Source organism: Crocodylus siamensis, chromosome 9, assembly GCF_052110815.1.
Source record: "Crocodylus siamensis isolate JL-2025a chromosome 9, ASM5211081v1, whole genome shotgun sequence".
In the NCBI taxonomy this organism is placed as follows: domain Eukaryota; kingdom Metazoa; phylum Chordata; order Crocodylia; family Crocodylidae; genus Crocodylus; species Crocodylus siamensis.
This window is the reverse complement of record NC_143403.1, coordinates 54593191-54611664: the sequence shown is the minus strand read 5'-3', so window position 1 is coordinate 54611664 and position 18474 is coordinate 54593191. Positions and strand designations below refer to the sequence as shown.

The window sequence follows — 18474 nt, the reverse complement described above, 5'->3', positions numbered from 1 at the left end:
ACTAAAAATTAATCTCCAAGGAGGAAGTAGGCGGAATATGGAGAATACAACAAGCTGAATCGTTAGTAAATAATTTTCTCCTATAGTACCTCATCACAAAAGCAAGCACCTGCATGGAGAGTGCTCTTGGCATGTAAGTGAACTTAAGATGGAGATGAGCTTAACTTATAATGCAGCCCCCAGAACACTATTGTTGAAGGCCATATCCACTGAGGCGGACAAATCCAATTTGTGCTCCCATGTGAAGGTGAGTGAAGTCTAACTTGCAACTTCGATGTTTTCCCATAAAGAAATGCTGGCCCTATTTGCTCATCGGGTAAATATTGCTCAATGGAAATGACACTTTACTGATCTCTGGTGATTTGCTGAGCATCCAGTGAATGAAATTTTGATTGCACATAGAAGTAATTCATTGGAAAACTGTGATCTGGTGGTTGATATAATAAACGCTTTGCATTTTTATAGTACTACCCATCTAGAGGTCTGAAACATTACACAAACCTTAACAATTACAGTTCTTAATGCCTGTGAGGAAGCTGCATTTCAGTTCTTCTACTGTGCCGACAGAAAGAATAAGGAAGAGAGAGGTTAAGTGACCTAGCCAAAGTAACACAAGTGTGTGCTATAGCCAGGAGAGTATTTCAGCTACGAACCTAAGTAACTATTGAAACAAATCTATTTTTATTTGCAGCCAAAAAGGGCAACTTACAATAGTTAACAGGCTCTTCATCTTCTCTGGTTTGCTTACTCTGCATCGACTCACTATCTTCAAATTCTCTGGTACCATCAGAGGGAGCTGTGTTCACATTGGCATAGTCTTCAGAGCTGGGGACAAGGGAAGGTGTGCTGCCAGGAGGTGTTCGGCTGTGGGAAGATGACGGACCACTAAGCCGAGAGATGCTTATGACAGATGTTCTCTTGTTTGTTTTCCTGCTAAGCTGAATACGTGGTGCTTTCTGGCTGGATTTCTTGCACAGAAGGAAGAAGGAAAAGAAAGGAGGGGATTTCTGTGACAATGTCTGATAGGCATGGTACACTGTATTTCCATATCTCATTTCAATACTGCAGTCCTCCGGGGGTTTTTGTACCCCACAATTTGCAGCAGTGAATTCAAATAGCTAGTCAAGCTACTCACTGAGAAGTCTCCTTCCCTGGTTATGGCTTTGATATTAATGAACTAATATAATTTGTAAACAAGTAGCACTGAATCTTCACAGAGGTTTGAAATAAAAGAAATCCTTAACTTTTTCACCTCTAAGGAGAAAAAAGGTCAACACTGTGGTGATAAATGTTCAAGCCTCCTCCTCTTCCCTACCACATATCCTGAGAAATGAATTTCCTGTGTCAGAAATATGAAACTTCAGCAGACTGAAATCTGTAGGCGTGATAATCAGAACAGTATGTCTCACATGGCAAATACCCCTGCAGGGATCCAGATCTCGATCAAAGGCTTCGTATCAAATATAAAACACCATGTTTAAATAATGTTCAAATAAATGACAACAGCAAGGCAATTCTGTCATTAATTCAGGTGGGAAGAAAAACAACACACACAGCAACTTGACTGCATGAAGACACATCAGCTTCAGCATCACTTTGGATTTTTTGGCTTTTGATGATTTGAAACCTAACTTTAAAAAAATAGACACCACCTGGAAACCCTTCTATTTAGAAAAATCTCCAACTATTATAAGACTTGCTGAGTGATGTCTCCCCTCTCTTTTCTCTTACCATAAAGGATATTTGCATGAAAACATGAACTTTGTCTTTTTAGATGTTCAGGAACACTTGGTACTCACTGATTTGCTTACTCTGAAATCATATTCCTCTGATTATCAGATCATATTTACTAGCTGTGATGTCACACATGACAAACTTTCAGGTGTGGAATAGGAGCAGATGAAGCCCATGAGATGATATCTCAGATTCTAAAGAAACTTTCATTCCAAGTTGTGAATTATGTCTTGGACATATTCTTTTGGGGCAAGGTAAAGAATAGGAAAGTTAGGTAATTTGTTGAAGGACACACTATATGGCCAATACAAAACCAGGAACAGAATCTAAATGTCCTGTTTCCAAATCCCCTGGTCTAATCCCTAGCCAACTCTAACTCCCTTTGTTTTAATGCAAATACACTTGTAATTAAAAAAAAGTGAGAGAATTCTTACCATTGCCTCAAGAAATATGGGTTATCTCAGCAGAACAGTACCAAAGGTTTCCAGTATGCTGCCTTTAGATAATTTGAAGTTGTCTTTTATAGTTTCATTTCTTCTCAGTTAATGATTTAATTTTTCTTTGTTTACAAAGCCCTTCAGCTAAATGGCTCTATTTTCTCTTTCCCTTTGCTTTCCCCTGGATTTCTACTACTTGTACTGGCTTTGGCACTTGGATTTTATTTTCCAAGGTAATTATTAAGTTTTAATTAAGGAAAAAAAAAGCCAGGCAACTCCAGGAAGTTGCCAAGATGAGACTCCTAAAATGAACAAACAAACTAGAACTCGATGGTCAAAATCTCACTTCACTGAGTAACTCTCAAACCCTCTTCAGTGCTTACTGGGGTAAGGACTAATCATTAGAGATTGGATTAGATGGGTTGAGTCTCCTGGTAGTAAGATATGGAGCAAATACAAGAAAGTGGCTAATATTTTCAGGTACCCACAAGTATTTTTTAACAATATGTTTTCCCCCAACAACATCACTACTTCATAAGTTGACACCACAGTTTCAGTCCTATAAATAGCTAAATATTGGTCTTCCTGTTATCCATTGTCAAAATATTTTTTCTTTAAAATCCAGATAGCCAAGTATCAAGAGGCCACAAGTTCCAGAACATAAAATATCAAATCAGGGAGTAACATTAGGGAACAAAACAGAGAAAACAAATATTCTGAAAGTTAGACTCGGTCATAAAGCAGAAATTAGCAATGAAGTTACCTTTGTGTCCACGATAAAGTGCTCCCATCTGTACCTTGCTGTCTTTTCCTTATTGATTTTTTTTAATGTACTTTTACTGCCACCAGGGTCCCTAAGTGAAAAACAATTTAATGAGTTTTCCGTTTCCAGAATCTTGCTTTTATTACAACATGTTCTTTTTAGAAATGCAATAAATAGAGAATAAATGGTGGCCGATCTCTGTTATGACATTTATCTTCACTTGTAAGGAGGGGAGTGATAACTCACAAGTGTGATAGCTCTGAGTGACTGATAGTCAAAAATGAAGAAAAATATTAAGAAAGCTGAACTTGTGTACTACAAACATACCACAGATTCATTAGACCATACTATATTCTCAGCTGTGTCCATGCATTCCTATTTCCAGATATTTTAAGGCAGTGTAGAAAATGGTCCAAAGTGATTTAACTTCATGGATGCAAATAACTAATGGCAAATTTGGTTTAAGACAGGTGGAGCTTATACTGGTACCAATATTTAAGGTCACCCAAAACCCCTTATAAGACTTAGTTGCCTATAACTTTGCCAAACCTTAATTCTTTGGGCTGAACCATTCCTTGCAATGTATCTGCTTCAGATCAACTTTTTAAAAAAGCTTCAAAGCAATACAGAAGCCAAAAGTTGTGAAGATACATATGGGCAGGGGGGACAAGCATCCAGAGGGAGTTGCATAGGAGAAGAGGAGGATAGGAAAGGAGCCACATCAGATACAAGCAGAAGGGGGCATATACTTTTGGGGTACAGGAAACAGAGCTGGAATTGATCCCAAGAGCCCTGAATCGCTATATTCCTTTCCTGTCTGTAAAACCTGCTTACAAATATGTGCATCTCTACCCCGTGGTCTCTTGCCTGGTTTATGCTCTATGGGTGAATATTTTGGACGAATCTTCCCTTTCCATCCCACCTACCTAACTGTCTTCAAGGCTATTCTGTCATCTCTACTGTATATAAAGCAGAGTACTTATTTGTATCATTGGGATTTCTGATCATGCAGGGAGAAAAAACAGAACAGCCTTGAAGAGGCTGCTCTGCGGAATCAGAGAATATAATTTAATTCATGACTATTGTTCTGTTTGATGTTCAGGTATACAGTCAGCAAAACATCTTGAATAATGCAAACACATTTACATTCAACATTGTTACACCTGTAGGTTGAAAATGTAAAAAATTAAAACAGTATCTCCTACTGATTACACAACAATATAAAGGTTCTGATGTAATTTCTTTGTTTAAAAATACCATTGTTGTCATAAACAGCTGATAAAAAATAGCTAATAAATAGATAACAGGCATTCTATTATAAACACAGTGCATGTGAAATTCCTTTTCCTTTCATTGGGACAGCTATGCAAGGAAAGCTGCAGTCATGTCATTATTACATATATTAATTTGCATAATTTTAAAAAAGTACATTTGGTTTGGAAAACACAAGGTACTTTCAGTTAATGCTGCAGGGTATAATAATAGAGGGCCATGCTATGTCACTGATTCTTACACCTCCCCACTGATTCCAACAGGAAATTCTGTGCAAAATTTGGCACGGATGTGTGGCCCAGAAGTAGTAATAATGTCACTCAATTTTTACATAACAGAAGAGAGAAAAATAACATTTCAAATAAAAAAAGTCTCATCCCATCAAAAACTTCAGGCAATACACACATACTTCGGATTCCAGCAGGTTAACACAGATTTTATAGAGCAGTTAGGTTCAAGAGTCAAAGCTTCCAAAAGCCAGTGTAAAGCACATAGTTGTCGAAAAAGGGGTTCACTGTGAAAATGAAGAAAAAACAAACATGCTGTACTGCAAAGTTGAGAGAAGGAATACTCAGATAATTTCATAGAAAGTAAATTTCTGGCAGACAAGAAATAACAACAATGATCTTGGGAATAAATACAGACTAAATTAATAGCACGGATCATGGTTGGAAGAAAGACCGAATACACCTGTATTCTGTGAAGACAGCTTCTTACACTGATCAGTGCTCCTGGATTCTTCTACCTTTCTATGCATTGAATTAGGAATCCTTGCTCAGTTTCCAGAACATGTTTCCCCATCTTGTGCATTAAAGCAACTTGCAATCTCGGTGTGCAAATATACAGTGACGTAAGTGCAAACTATCACTTTCTTATGACTGTATCTGTAGGGTAATGACCCAACTAGAGAAAAAGAGGAAGGTAAGTGATGGATGTTATTAGCAGAAGCAGTTAGATCTCATATGCTTTGGAGGATTTTTCCCTACTCTCCTATGATTAAACAGTTCAAGACAGCATTTAAACTTTAACAGAATCTCCCCTCTTTTGTACAGTCTCTGCATTTCCTTTTACTCTCCCTAGTTCTCTTTACACTTGTGAACACTGGGATGCAAGAGTCCTGGAAGGTCTATCTTCTGCGAATACTTCCTAAAAAAATGAAAACTTCTTTTTCCTGCACTGATATAATTCTAGATCGCCTCTATTACTCACATCCCCATGTTTCTAATGATGACAGTGAGAGGTGAACTGGGCAACACGGCTGAGTGTACTGAAGAATATTAACAGATGAGAGTTAGGAGACAGTGGCAGGCACCGCTTTGCAATCATGAATCCAAATACATACGACTGAACTAGGGAAGAGGGTTATTTGTTGAAGCCACCTCTGTCCCCTAGAAGCCCAAGACTGAGAACTGTGCAATGGAAGATCCCAAGGTCCTTCAGATCTACTTCCCTGCCTTGTGGCTTGTGGGGAAAAAAATTACAGAGGAGCCATCCAGAGCCACAACCTGACTGTGCAGCTTTAGAAAGCAGTTCAAGCAAGGCCCCACAGGCATGCATGTTCTGCAGTTCACACTCTATACTCTCTCCCCCCTGCGCTGACTGGTTTCTTGTTCCAACCCTATCTTTGTCTTTCCATCTACCTAAAAGCCTCACTTGAAAGAAATCAAATAACAAAACCAAATGGAAAATATAGAACTAGTGTGGTATTTGCCACCATCTCACTGTTCACTCAGTTTGCATGTTATATTTTGAGCTATTAGAACATTTTCAGTGAAACGATTTTCAACCAAAAAGATTGTTTCATTTACATCAAGCATGCTTTCCAGAAACTTAGTGGTTGCAAGGACTTTTTCAATAAGAAAGTTTCTGAGGTTCAGGGTAGTCTTTCTGGTTACTTCCAGAGAAAGACTGAAACTGAATACTGTTTCATGAAACTCCTTTAAAAATAGTTTTGTTTTCATTCTAATGTGAATTGAAGCCAAATTTCGTATCTTCTGAAGCTGTGAAAAGGAATTATCCTTCCCAAGCCAGTATCATTCCCAAGTCAGTACACATCCCTTTCTTCTCGCTCCCTTGTCTGTCTTGCCTATCCATATTATACAATACTGTCACTTTTTCTGTGTTTATACAGTGCCTAGCACAAGAAACCCTGTCTTTAGTTGGTCTCTCAGAACTGTTCCAATAAACATGATAAAGTAAAAGATTTGGGGGAAACATGGGAAAATGTTTTGGCAGCAGAAAGTACTGGATGGGGTTTGATGGTTTTCTTGTGGAAAGGTAGACAAAAAATAACTAATAAATGTTTAAGAGTGTTTTTTCAAGATACTGAAAAGCAGCCACATCTGTCTGCATACTCCCCACTGAATCCAGTGGGATCTGAATGAATGTATCTGAGGTCAAAAGCTGATCCTTAGGTGTTAGCACAAAACAATTCTGGGGTGTATACATTTTTCAGTAGCCCATGCATCCTAGACTATTCTCAACACATCTGCAATGTTGATATACAGCCCTGACCCATCAGTGTATCATGTCATGTGTGTGTCAAACAATTCTATAAACCTGATCTTATAAAGTGCTTAATGCTTTCAATTCCTATTAATAGAAATAGTGGCCATTTGACATTCAACACCTTGTGCAACTGGAATCTAAACAAGTTGTCAAATGCATTGGTATGGAGAAGCTACTGCAAAATAAGCTTTGGTGTAAATTTAAAGGACAATAGTCCATGCTATCTCCCTGCATGGATGCTTCTATTCTGCACTGAGTTCCTTTGTGTAGTTTAGCTTAATCCACCTCCAAAATGCATTAAGGTACATCTCATAAAGACATACTTGCACAGAAATATGTTGGCTATTTCACAAGTCATATGCTGGCAGCTCATGTATTAGCAGACTCATTTTACTTGAAACTCCATTTTCAGATTGGGTGGGTAATAAATTTGTTTAAAACATACATGGCTGCTTCAGAGGTGTTTGGAACCAAGAGGCTGTTATGGACAGGTGTGAAAGGTCGTACAACCGTCTTCATTTTCTTCTTCACTGCCTTCCTCAGCAAGGGGCCATCTGTTAAAAAGAAACTATGGGAAGAAAGATAAAGAAAAACATTAGAAGTGAAAGTTGTAGTATGTATAGAACCAATGAGATGGCCTAACTTCATTTATGTTAACCCCTGTCCACCCTTCCTCTTTCCTTCTTTTTAGAAGACTTTCATGTAGCATAATTTGGGATGCATATGATTGGACTATTACTGAAAACTTTAGTTGGGCGTGTAAATTAAAATCCTCTGGGCATCTAAGATAGTGAGTTTTTTTTGAAATTCTGTAGTGAAAAGACTTTGAGACTGGTCCCATATTCCATGTAACAGGATTCCATGCAACAGAACCCCTGTCATGCCCCTGGTGGCCAAATGGCACCCACCCAGCTCGGGCTCTAAGGCACCCTCCCTTTAGGGTTAGGTACAGACAGTCAAAAAGCCCGAGGCTGAATTGATTTAGTCTTTCAAGTTTAATTTAAGCTGCACAGACTAAATTGAAACAGAAGGGAACAGACATTTATCTTTGATACAGGAAATACAGCCACATGCCTCCAGGAAGGAGTCTGGGACAGAAGTTTTGTAAACCGGTTTGACCCAAATCAGTTACGTCCGATACTACATTCAACTAGGTTTATCTTAAACCAGTTTCAGCCATTTTGAAACTGGTTTATGTGCACTGAGCTTCTATTCTGTTACAGGTTTAAACCAGTTTCTGATCATTTAAACTGGTTTATGTGTAACTTCTGTCCCTAGCCTTAATGTTCACCTGCCATGCCTTGATGTAATTGATTGGGCAGGGAAGCTGCCCAAGGGTCCTAGAGCCAGTCCCAGTCCTACAGTCTGTCACTGGATTCCTTCTCTGAATCCTGCTAGCCTCAAATCCTCTCCTCAAGCAGGATGGGCCCCCCCTTCCCCATATGTGCTCCTAGGGCACCCAATGCCTATAGGGGACTTGGCCTTTTCAGCTTGTGCCCCTTGACTCTTGCTGGGTCTCTTATCTCAGGTCCATCTGTGGTGGACCTAGCTTCTGGGCTCCAGCCTCAATCACAGCTCTGGCCCCCAAAGTCTGTCCTTCTTGGGCACCGGGCTCACTCTGGCCCCCAAGTTCGGTCTTTCTTGTGCACTGGGCTTGCTCTGGTCCGCAAGCTCTGGGGCCTCTGACCCCAAGCCCCTTTCATGCTAATGGGACCCTTCACAGACCCACCCAAACCACCAGTGCAACTCAAACAAAAGCACATAAGCCCACTGGCTCTAACAGCACTCTAAGCCAACCCACTGTCTGCCCAGCTTCCCCTTGTCTTGGGTTCTATCTGCACTGCAGCAAGCTTTCAGTGTCGTACTGATACATGGGCAGGCACTCCAGGGGTCAGCAGAGTCTCCCAGTGCAGCTTTCCAGGGTAGGAGCTCTTCACTCTCTGGCTGGCAGAGTCAGACTGCCTGCTTGCTCTTAGGCACAGGCTTTAAGGGTCTCCTCTACACCCCACCACCTCCAGTCAAGTGACTGTGGGCACTCACAGGAGTTTCCCCTCTTCCTGATGACCTGCCTGCTCTCCCTGATATGTCCTCTGCTTGTTATGCTGGAGGCCCATGCAACAAAATGACAAACTTAAGCTCTTGATTCCCATCTTTAAGGCTCTTCAAGCTTTAAGTCAGGAATAATTAAGAGATTCAAATGATGACACTTGTCTGGCAGATTAGAACTGTTTGTTCACTCAACAGTAAAGTTCATTGGTGCAAAAAGAGAGGTTTCTCAGGGATAGAGGCAAGAGTGCAGAACTTGCTCCCACAAAAACCAAAACCATTTCAAACTTCACCACTTTCCAATTTAAGAGCATCTGTACACATGCTCTGGAGTGGGGGGTGAAGGGGTGGGCCTTTTAATTGGAGTGACTCCTGGACACCACAGGCTGATATGTTTTCAGCATCCTGCATTTCAAAATGGCCACAGGAACACATTAACTAAAGCTTGTTTAATGAGTTTTAGTTAAAGCACCCCTGCCACCACCATGTATTCTAATTAGAATGTCGGAGAACATGTATAGGCATCATGGTACCCTTCTTCAACCTTGCCTTCACAAATGACAGGCTATAGTACTTCATAACAACAGAAGAGCCCATATATAAGTGGGTTTTTGTCTGGGAAGAAGAGAGAAGTAGAGAAAACATCCTATTTGACAAATACCAAAAATATTACTTACTACATCACTGGAGGGCTTCGGGTACAAAGTTTCAGAGTTTCAGAGTTTGTAGGGTTGGAAGGGACCTGAGCAGATCATCGAAGTGACAGAGTGCAGTACATGAAGTTAAGTGATACCTTTGGTCTGAGCACCATGACTTGTTAAAAGTTGGAGGTTTTAGTTTTACTTTTGCAATATACACCATTCGGCTTCTGGATCAGTGCCTAATGCCAGTAGTTGCCTTTGAATTGTGATTTTTTTGGGTTTGATAATATATACATATCTAGTGGGCATGTCTATATGTGTGCTTTAGTGTGCAGTAGATTATTTTACTGCGCATTTAAATGTCACATAAAAAAACCATGAAATTATGCTAATGTGCAGTAAAATAGTCTACTATGCATACAGCATCACTGAAAAACCATGCAAATGCACTACCGTACATTAGGGAAGCCTAATGAGCATTAATTTGGTATCTCACATTGGAGGTACTAAATTTAATGCACATATGAAAAGGCACATTAGATGTGCCCAGTGTCACCTCTTACTGTAAAATAGGGCACTCCAAGGATAATGTATCTACATAGATGACAGGGAGAAGAGGCAGATCAACTTAGCTAGGAATTCCTTGGGTAGCTTAGCATATTTCTGGGCCAGGAACACATTACTTCTTGGATAGTATTCCAGAAATATAGCATGAAAAATAAACATAAAGCTCTGTAGCCTACTGACTGTCAAGGCGTTTGCCATGTTAGACTTAGAACAGGTGAAGCAAGCTTTCAAAACTGACAGTTAAGACAGCTGTGTGAAGAAGTATGCCCTGCATTTATTGCTGCATTAAAAACAGCATGATCGTGGAAGAGGAGAAAAAAGAAAGACCAGGAGCAAGGAAATGTCTCAGGTGCATAAGCCCATAATACTAATTTGCTTTCTCTCTGGGCTACTTAGCAGAGTACTCCAAGGACACAGCTATGCTAAAAAGTATAGTGGGCCCACAAAAAGAAAAGACAAAATGCTGTGCTGCCATCAGTAGCATGATAAATTGGTGTAAATCAGAAATGGTACCGGCCACATCAGTATAGCTGGCAGGTAAGGTCAAAATTAAGCTTCTTATGCAGATTTTTATGAACAGCACCTTTCTTGAAGACTGAATACAGTTTTGGAATAAGATTCTTTTCATGAATATGAAACAGAGTTTTGGGGTCAGCATCCTACTGCCAATTACAGGCTTTTGTGTAGTTGGAATAAAAAAGAAATAAAAAGTGTGCCCCTGACATTCAACTGTCACATTTATTCAATTGAAAAAGCAGTCACTGTTATGGTACATGCACTAGTACAGGGAAATGTATCTCAACATTGGGTTCAGGGGATCGTATCCTGCCTAGATACCCTCTGTTTTATAAATGTGCCATCAAATACTTTGGTTTAGCTAATTCAGTAATGGAGAAACTAGTGCCTAGTCAGTTCTGCCTAATAAGGGGAGATACTAGAAAAGGGATCATGGTTACAGACTAGTAGTGTCCAACCTTCACTGGTTCATGGGCAATAATATGGAGCAAGTATTATCTTGCATGTAGCAGCATATGTTGCTCTCTATGTTGCCCTCAATTTTAAGTTTCTAATTTTCTGGGTTGTGAGCAATGGCAGAGGATCTTGCAGGAACCATACTGCCTATGAACATGGGTTGAGGACCACTGTTTTAGACTGATGTTGTTTACCTCTGGTTAACACAGGTCCATCTGTATGTGCAATTAACATGCCTGACTTTTCAGCACTGAAAATTCAGATTTATTAAACTGGTCTCCCACATGCATTAAACCATGTGCCTGTTAGGAACAAATTTGCTCCTGATGGGAGCAGTTGCCTAGGGCTGCTCCTGCCCTGCTCTGCCCCCCTGCAGCAGCCAGGGGGATCTCCAGGGTCCCCTGGGTGCCATCCATAGGCTGGCAGGGGGCATGAGGGCTGGTCCTGACCGCTACAGGGTAAGGGAAAGCTGTCTTGGCTGTGGGGCAGCTGCCTGCCCATGGAGATTGGGATGGATCCCAATCCCTACAAGACTATGACATCACAGTTAGGGCGGCTAGGAGCTGGAACCAACTTCCTAGGGAAGTGGTGCTGGCTCCTACCCTGGGGGTCTTTAAGAAGAGGCTTGATGCCTACCTGGCTGGACTCATCTGAGTCCAGTCTTTTCTCCCGCTCAGGCGGGAGGTCGGACTTGAAGATCTACAAGGTCCTATCCGACCCTACTTCTATGATTCTATGATTCTATGATGACTGGGATTGCTGTCCCAGATGCCAGGCAGCTGCCGCCCAGCCATGTGGAGATCAGGACCTGTCCCAATGTCCACGGGGCAGGGAGAGCTGTCTCAGCTGCTGGGCAGCTGCCTCCCAGCCATGTGGAGATAGGGACCTGGCAGGCGGTGTGCTGCTGAGCTGGGACAGCTCTCCCTGCCCCCTTGCTGCTTGCTGCTTTGGTGCATTACGCTAATAGACTGCACAATAATTGCCACACAAATGTAGATGGTGATGCTTTATTGGGCATTAGATTAGTTTAATGTGCAGCAAAATGTTTTGTGTAGACACACTCACTATCTTCCAATGAAATATATAGGTAGATCCTGTCATATACCAGACTTTTGGGAGAGGACTCTTTTGGATAAAGATTACAGGTGAATTCTACAAAGGAAATTTGTGCTGTTTTGAACTAAATGTGACTATGAAATCTCTGGGATCCACTGTGCAAAAACATGAGCTTCGTGTTTCCCCAAACCAGACTTTTCCTTGAACCTCTTCTTCATCAGTCCTAATGGAAGTTTGAGTATCAAAGTAGAAACTATAGCAATCATATTGTGGAGTTACTCATATGTCCAACACTTCTACTTTAATAAGAGGAAAGATGTTTCTCTTCTCTTTCCTTATTTCTGGCAGGGAGCTTGTTGTGTATTACAAAATATTGATATGGTAAAAGAGCTGATAACACAATTACATATATAACAATAATGACACTGTCCTATCAATACAGCAGAGAGGTAGTTAGCTGCGTTAGCCTGAAGTCAGGACTGTTGATTTATAATAATATCAAATATATGAGACTAACTTCATTTTTTTGGTAACATATTACTTGCCCTTTCTAAATAGAAAACAACAAAATAACATCCATCACTACACCACAATTTCATCTGAAACTGCAGAGGTAAAACAAAGACAGTACACCCATGTGGTCAGAAGGCTTATGTGCAACAAATCATTTTGGAAACACCTGCAAATAGTTTCTCAGTACAGTTTATCAAGAAAATATTACAGGGATCCAAAATCAGCACTGATTCTCAATGTATACCGAAGAATGATTTAAACTAAATTACTGCCAGTGGGGTAACTGAAAATTAGATTATCTAATGCACTGGATTTTATTTATTTATTTTATATATATATACTTTAAAAAAATAATATTTTTTTTTAAAATAAGAAACACTCTTGCACTGAGAGAAGGGTAGATTAGATAATCTAATTTCTAATAGGTTCTTTGTGATGTGGCTTTATGATGAATTTCATGGGCTCACGGAATTCTAACAATTATTTAAATATCTGCTATTTACCATTTGTCAACATAACTTTGGTCCTTTCTGTGTGGAATACTTACCTTAATTTTTCTTGGGCATAACCATTTGTATTGCAATGTAGTCATAATTGGGTTTGAGTATGAAATTAATTTAATTCTTACTGTTTCCCATAACTCTGCTACCATGGGACACTAATATAAATGTCTTTTAAGGTACTGGGTAGGATTTATTTATTGCTTAATGGTTAGGCACTAATCCATGCTATTTATTAACCCATAATATTCATGATTTTAAGCAGCATAATCCATTGAGAATAAACAACTGTAATTTGTATTTGTTAGTCATAAGCCTCACAAGGTTAAATTAAATATACCCATCCATTATCAACAGTCAGACATGCTTAAAGTATGCCAATAGGTCCTGATCCATTGTCAATTTAAATCAATATAAAGATTCCTAGGCCAGGGACAGAAGTTACACATAAACTGGTTTAAGAGAGCAAAAACTGATTTAAACCTTCAGTGCACATAAACCAGTTTCAAAATAGCTGAAACTAGTTTAAGAGAAACCTGGTTGAATGTAGTATCAGAATTAACTGATTTGGGTCAAACCGGTTTATGAAACTTCTATCCCAGAATCCTACCTAGTTCAAGTTTAATCACAGTCCCCCAGCATCCTAGCATGCTTTTCAGGCCTGGGCTGGGCTGGGCTGTCTGCTCCAGAGAGCAGGGCTGGGCTCGCTCCTCTGCTCCCTAGCTGGAGCAGGGGCAGCTGGCTTACTGCCCCCACCCCCCAGGCAAACCCCGGCTGGGGTCTGGGGAAAGGGAGGGGGGTTAAACTCATCCTCTCTCAAGTATGGAGTTGCCCTGCCCTGCTCTGCTAAACTTTGTGCTGGCTGCAACTGTGGACTACAAATCCCAGAGGCACCTGGAAGCAGGAAGAGGAAGTAACAAGCAATCTTGTGGAGTCCTGCTGCTCTGATGCTGGACTGCAAATCCCAGAGACTTTGGGGGCAGCAGGAAGAGGAAGTGAATACACCTCCTAGGTTGTGTTTACAGTTTTTGCTTTATAATTTTTCAGAGAAAGAACTATTCTTGTTCAAACTTTTATGAATTCAATTCTACTACCCCCCTCCCAGCAGGGAGTGGGGGAAGCCTTGGAGGTGTCTCTGTTCCCTCCACTTTGGCAGTGGCTGATAGCTGTGCTCTAGCACCCCTCAGCTTCTGGCTTGAGCCACTGCAGGCATGTGACTGCATTTCTTGAATCAAAAGTGAATGTCTGTTCATTTGCTTATCAGTTCAAACTCTGCAGTTTTGACTAACCTACAAAGATGGAATCAATTTAGCCTTGGACTTTTTGACTCTATACTTGGCCCTAGTCCTTCAATAAGAAATGAAATTATACCAATAAATACTTAAATAAATAGGCACCTCTTTTACTCAGTGTTCCTGACTGCACTCTTTATACATGTTCCTGATTGTATTCTTTATACTTGTGTAACTCCTTGGTTTCAGTGGAACTACAATGACATAAAACCAATATAATACAAAGGAACAGCAGGCTCAATATATCTGTTCCAGGGTACCTTTGAGCCTTACACGAGGGGAAAAAATGCTTGTATACATCTTTGAACCATAAAATGATTACATCTATGCAATAGAGAACTGGATTTTATTATACCTCATATACTAGCCAGAAAACTATCAGGAAAATCCCTCAGAACATTCATTTTTGGTTATGATGTTAGAGGCAGAAAGAGCACAGCTTGATTTTCCTACAACATGCAGAGCTTGTGGTGCTAGGAGCTAGCAAAATCATCTTTTGATTTGTAAATGGAGACAATCATGGATGAAAGTAATTCAGAGGATGTTTGGAACCTCATGATATCTTTTACAGCCTTTTTCTGGCTAAAACTACACTTAAAAGCTTCTGCTTCAAGGTCTGTTTGAGCAATAGCATGCTTCTTCCACACACAAGATAATCAAGTAATAAAAATGAAAAAAAATACTTTACATTCAATAGTTTTAGCTGTCTTATCTAAGCCGTTTGTCCATGATGGTATCTATAGCACAATGCTTTCTGTGTTTAACACTGTATATACAAATCCTTAAAAGAAACACTGAAGTTAGATTCTATCTCCCGTGACCTTCTCCAAAAAAGTCACTGAGCTGCTTTAGAGACCTTCTTACCCCCTCCACCCCTCAAGTTCCCATTTTATAATATTAGCCTTTTGATAGCCTTTTGATAACTCAGTTTATAATATTAGCCTTTTGATAGCCAGGAGTGATGCAAATATCCACAACAGATAATGATCACTATTTCCCACATAGACTGAAAACAGTTTTTTAAACTCACCTACCGCTGCATACAAGCAGACATGAGTAACATGACAAGCTTGAAACTAACACCCACTGGCAGGGACCCAATCTCTGCATAACTCACATTGGACAGTTTGAATGAATAAACAAAGGTCTGCCAACAGAGTACATTTCTTTCATTATTTTTAGTGTGTTCTCTTATCCTATCCCACATATATTGGAGATGGGCAGATTAATCAGGAAATACTTGCCAATCAGGAAGTAGTTTGAGGTACCCTAAGCCTCCAGATTTTTGTTTTTTGGGAGGAAAACATACCTAAAAATGCATTTAACTAATATCAGATGGAGGGTGTGGCAAACAAAACACTGAATATTCATTCATGTCAACTTTACTGTCTTTGGTCAGGTCTGCACTAGAAACTTTGGCCAACAGAACAATACTGATTATGGGAGTGATTTTTGGGCAGTATTTCTGTGTGGGCCAAAGCTCTTGCTTAGGTGCATTTACACCTTTTGTAAAAGAGTTTTTGCTTGTATAGCTTCTTTTTGCTTGCAGAAATGATACAATGTATACTGGCAAATTCATTTTTTACTGATATAAGTGCTGTCTCCATAACGAGAGTTTTGCCAGTATTGCTATCCTTTCTCAAAGGAAAGACTATTCAGTCACTTCATCAGCGCATCCCAAATATTTGCATCTAGTTCAAACCAGAGGAAAGCATAAACTCTGGTATAATCTGAATGTTTAAAAATAAGGTATAGTTAGGAAACTGAATAAATACATACACATCTATTTGTAGGCTTTTATGCAATATATTCTATCTTATGACTTCTATATGTGATAGAACAGTTGCACTTGTATGAAAATAGTGGCCAGCACTGAACTAAAAGGTTTGTATGAAAAAATGTTCTGATTTATTCAGTAACATTTCTGTTTGTTTAATACAGTAGAACCCAGATAGTTCATGAAGGTCGGGGTTTGTGAATCAACTAGGATTCAGACAGAGCCATAGTTAACAACTGTGCAGAATCACCCAGGTGCTCAAGCTAATTGCTCTGACTGTCAGAGGTTCCATTTCTCCAATCAGCTGCTCAGGACCACTGGTGAGTTCCAGCTGAGTGGAGAAGTGTAACAGGGGGCCTGCTCGGGGCCAATCCAACTATGGCCCGCCCACCTGGACTAACTGCCCATGTTCTTGCCTGCCATGCCTTGTTGTTAATTAGTTAAATAGGTGTTAATAAGTGGGAGGCTGCCCATATCCTACCCTGATGACAGGGGGCACTATCTCCCCTATAGCACAGCGCAAGCCTCGCTGATGGCAGCTATCATTCTTATTGTCACCAGCCCCCACACTGGGCCCCAGAATCCTACTGTTGAACCCCCCCCGACGTCCTCTTAACAGGTGGTCTCCTCCGCCTTCATACCGGGCAACATAGCTCCCTGAGCTGCTTCTCCTTTGGGTGTGATCCCCCCACTGGGTATAACCATTTTACAGATGAGGGACTAAAGCACAGAGAAAGTAAGAACCAGATATTTAAGAGTGTTTAGTGAGATTTTGAAAAGCACATAGGTGCCTAACTCCAGTGGGTGTCTAGGTAATTTTGAAGCACCTAACTACTTTTTAAATCTTCCCTTAGTAATTTATCCAAGGTTACACACACAGTGGGCATGTCTACATGAGATGTTATGGCAGAGGCAGGCAATTATTTTGGGTGGAGGGCTGCTTACTGAGTTTTGGCAAGCCATTGAGGGCCACATGACAGGCAGCCGGCAGCAGATAAATATTAATTTTCTAAATTTTGGAGCTAAGAATGATAAAATCTCAGGGATACTGGAGGTTGCAGGCTCTGAGATGAGAATCAGTTCACACAAGAAGAGTAAATGTAAGGAAACTGTTAACTGGAAACAACAGGAGCAGCAGCAAACCCCAGCAGGAAAACATAGTTATTACCAGCTACAACCTTAGCTAATAGCAGCAATATAATTCTAAAGGTGACCATTTGGGGAATCTAAGTACAGTGTATGAATTCTGTTTCTTATTATCAACTTTATGTACGTACCTGAATCAAAACAAACTGCATTTGATTATAAGCTCTTCTTACTTTCTTTTGACTTCCATTTTAAGCTGAAATTCAGAGGGCTGGCATGACAGGGTTAACAATGGAAGACTGTTAAATCCTAACATGTTTCTTTTCCAATTCAGGTTCCACAGGTCGATAAGCCGGCTATTTCCTAGAAGAACTTGCCCGCCTAGATGCACTAATCCAGTCAAATGATCATTTGATAGGTAGATGATTTTGAGGCTGATGATTTTGAGTCACTGGACAAAGAGACTAGAAGTCCATAAAAAGCTCAGAGCAGCTTGCTCTCTCCAAATTGAACAGGAAGATAACCATATGTAACCCTGGTGGTATGCGGGAAGTACCCCCTCTTTAAATGGAAGGGATGTTAGCGGGAGTGTGTATGCTGTGGGGAGCATGGCTGTCTAGCTATAGGCCAGCTTACCTCCTTCCTTTCAGAGCAGAGCAGACTCAGCGTCACAGTGAATCTTAACTATGTACATGTTTAATCTTACACATTAATTAATAACTTACAGCCATAAACTTATATACATGAATATATATACATATAAATGCTGTTAACAGATATAAATTCACACAAACAAAAAGGCTCTAATTAACCCCAAACTCAAGCATAGGCCTATCTTCTGGCCTTCTGATTAGTCTGCAACCAGGCAGTGATGGATCAATAGTTAAACATATACAACAAGGTTACATCAAATAAACATATGTACCTAAAGATAACCATTATAAACCAATGACAGGAAATACCTGACAATGATAGGACAATATATAAATATATATAATGAGGTTATATCAAACAGAACACACCTACATAAAATAATCAGTGCAATAAATACCAACACAGGGTAGCTTATACTCTTCTTCTAATACAAAGTAAAAGCACAGAATTACAACAGGAATCCCAGCAGCTTGGCTCTGCTCCTTGAAGATGGCAGCAGTCCAGGGTGGTGATGGTGCAGTGCTGGCCTCGCCCCCCCCCATCATATCCCCTCCATCCCTGCCATCATACTTGATGGGCAATTTGCTAAATGATGCCATCATTTAGCAAATTGCCCATCAAGTATGATGGCAGGGATGGAGCAGGGTGGGGTGGGG

At 40.3% G+C, this 18474-nt stretch overlaps 1 protein-coding gene across 1 annotated transcript in view; it reads right to left on the bottom strand.

The window, feature by feature from the left end:
* The window catches only part of CCDC60 (coiled-coil domain containing 60), a 151423-nt gene that overhangs the window by 23421 nt on the left and 109528 nt on the right, over positions 1 to 18474 (bottom strand). The window contains exons 5-8 of the mRNA XM_090062608.1: positions 7160 to 7282; positions 4616 to 4720; positions 2935 to 3025; positions 710 to 968 (exon numbers count right to left, since the gene is read on the bottom strand). Coding sequence (XP_089918734.1) covers positions 710 to 968; positions 2935 to 3025; positions 4616 to 4720; positions 7160 to 7282 — 578 coding nt within the window. The remainder of the gene's footprint in view (positions 1 to 709; positions 969 to 2934; positions 3026 to 4615; positions 4721 to 7159; positions 7283 to 18474) is intronic.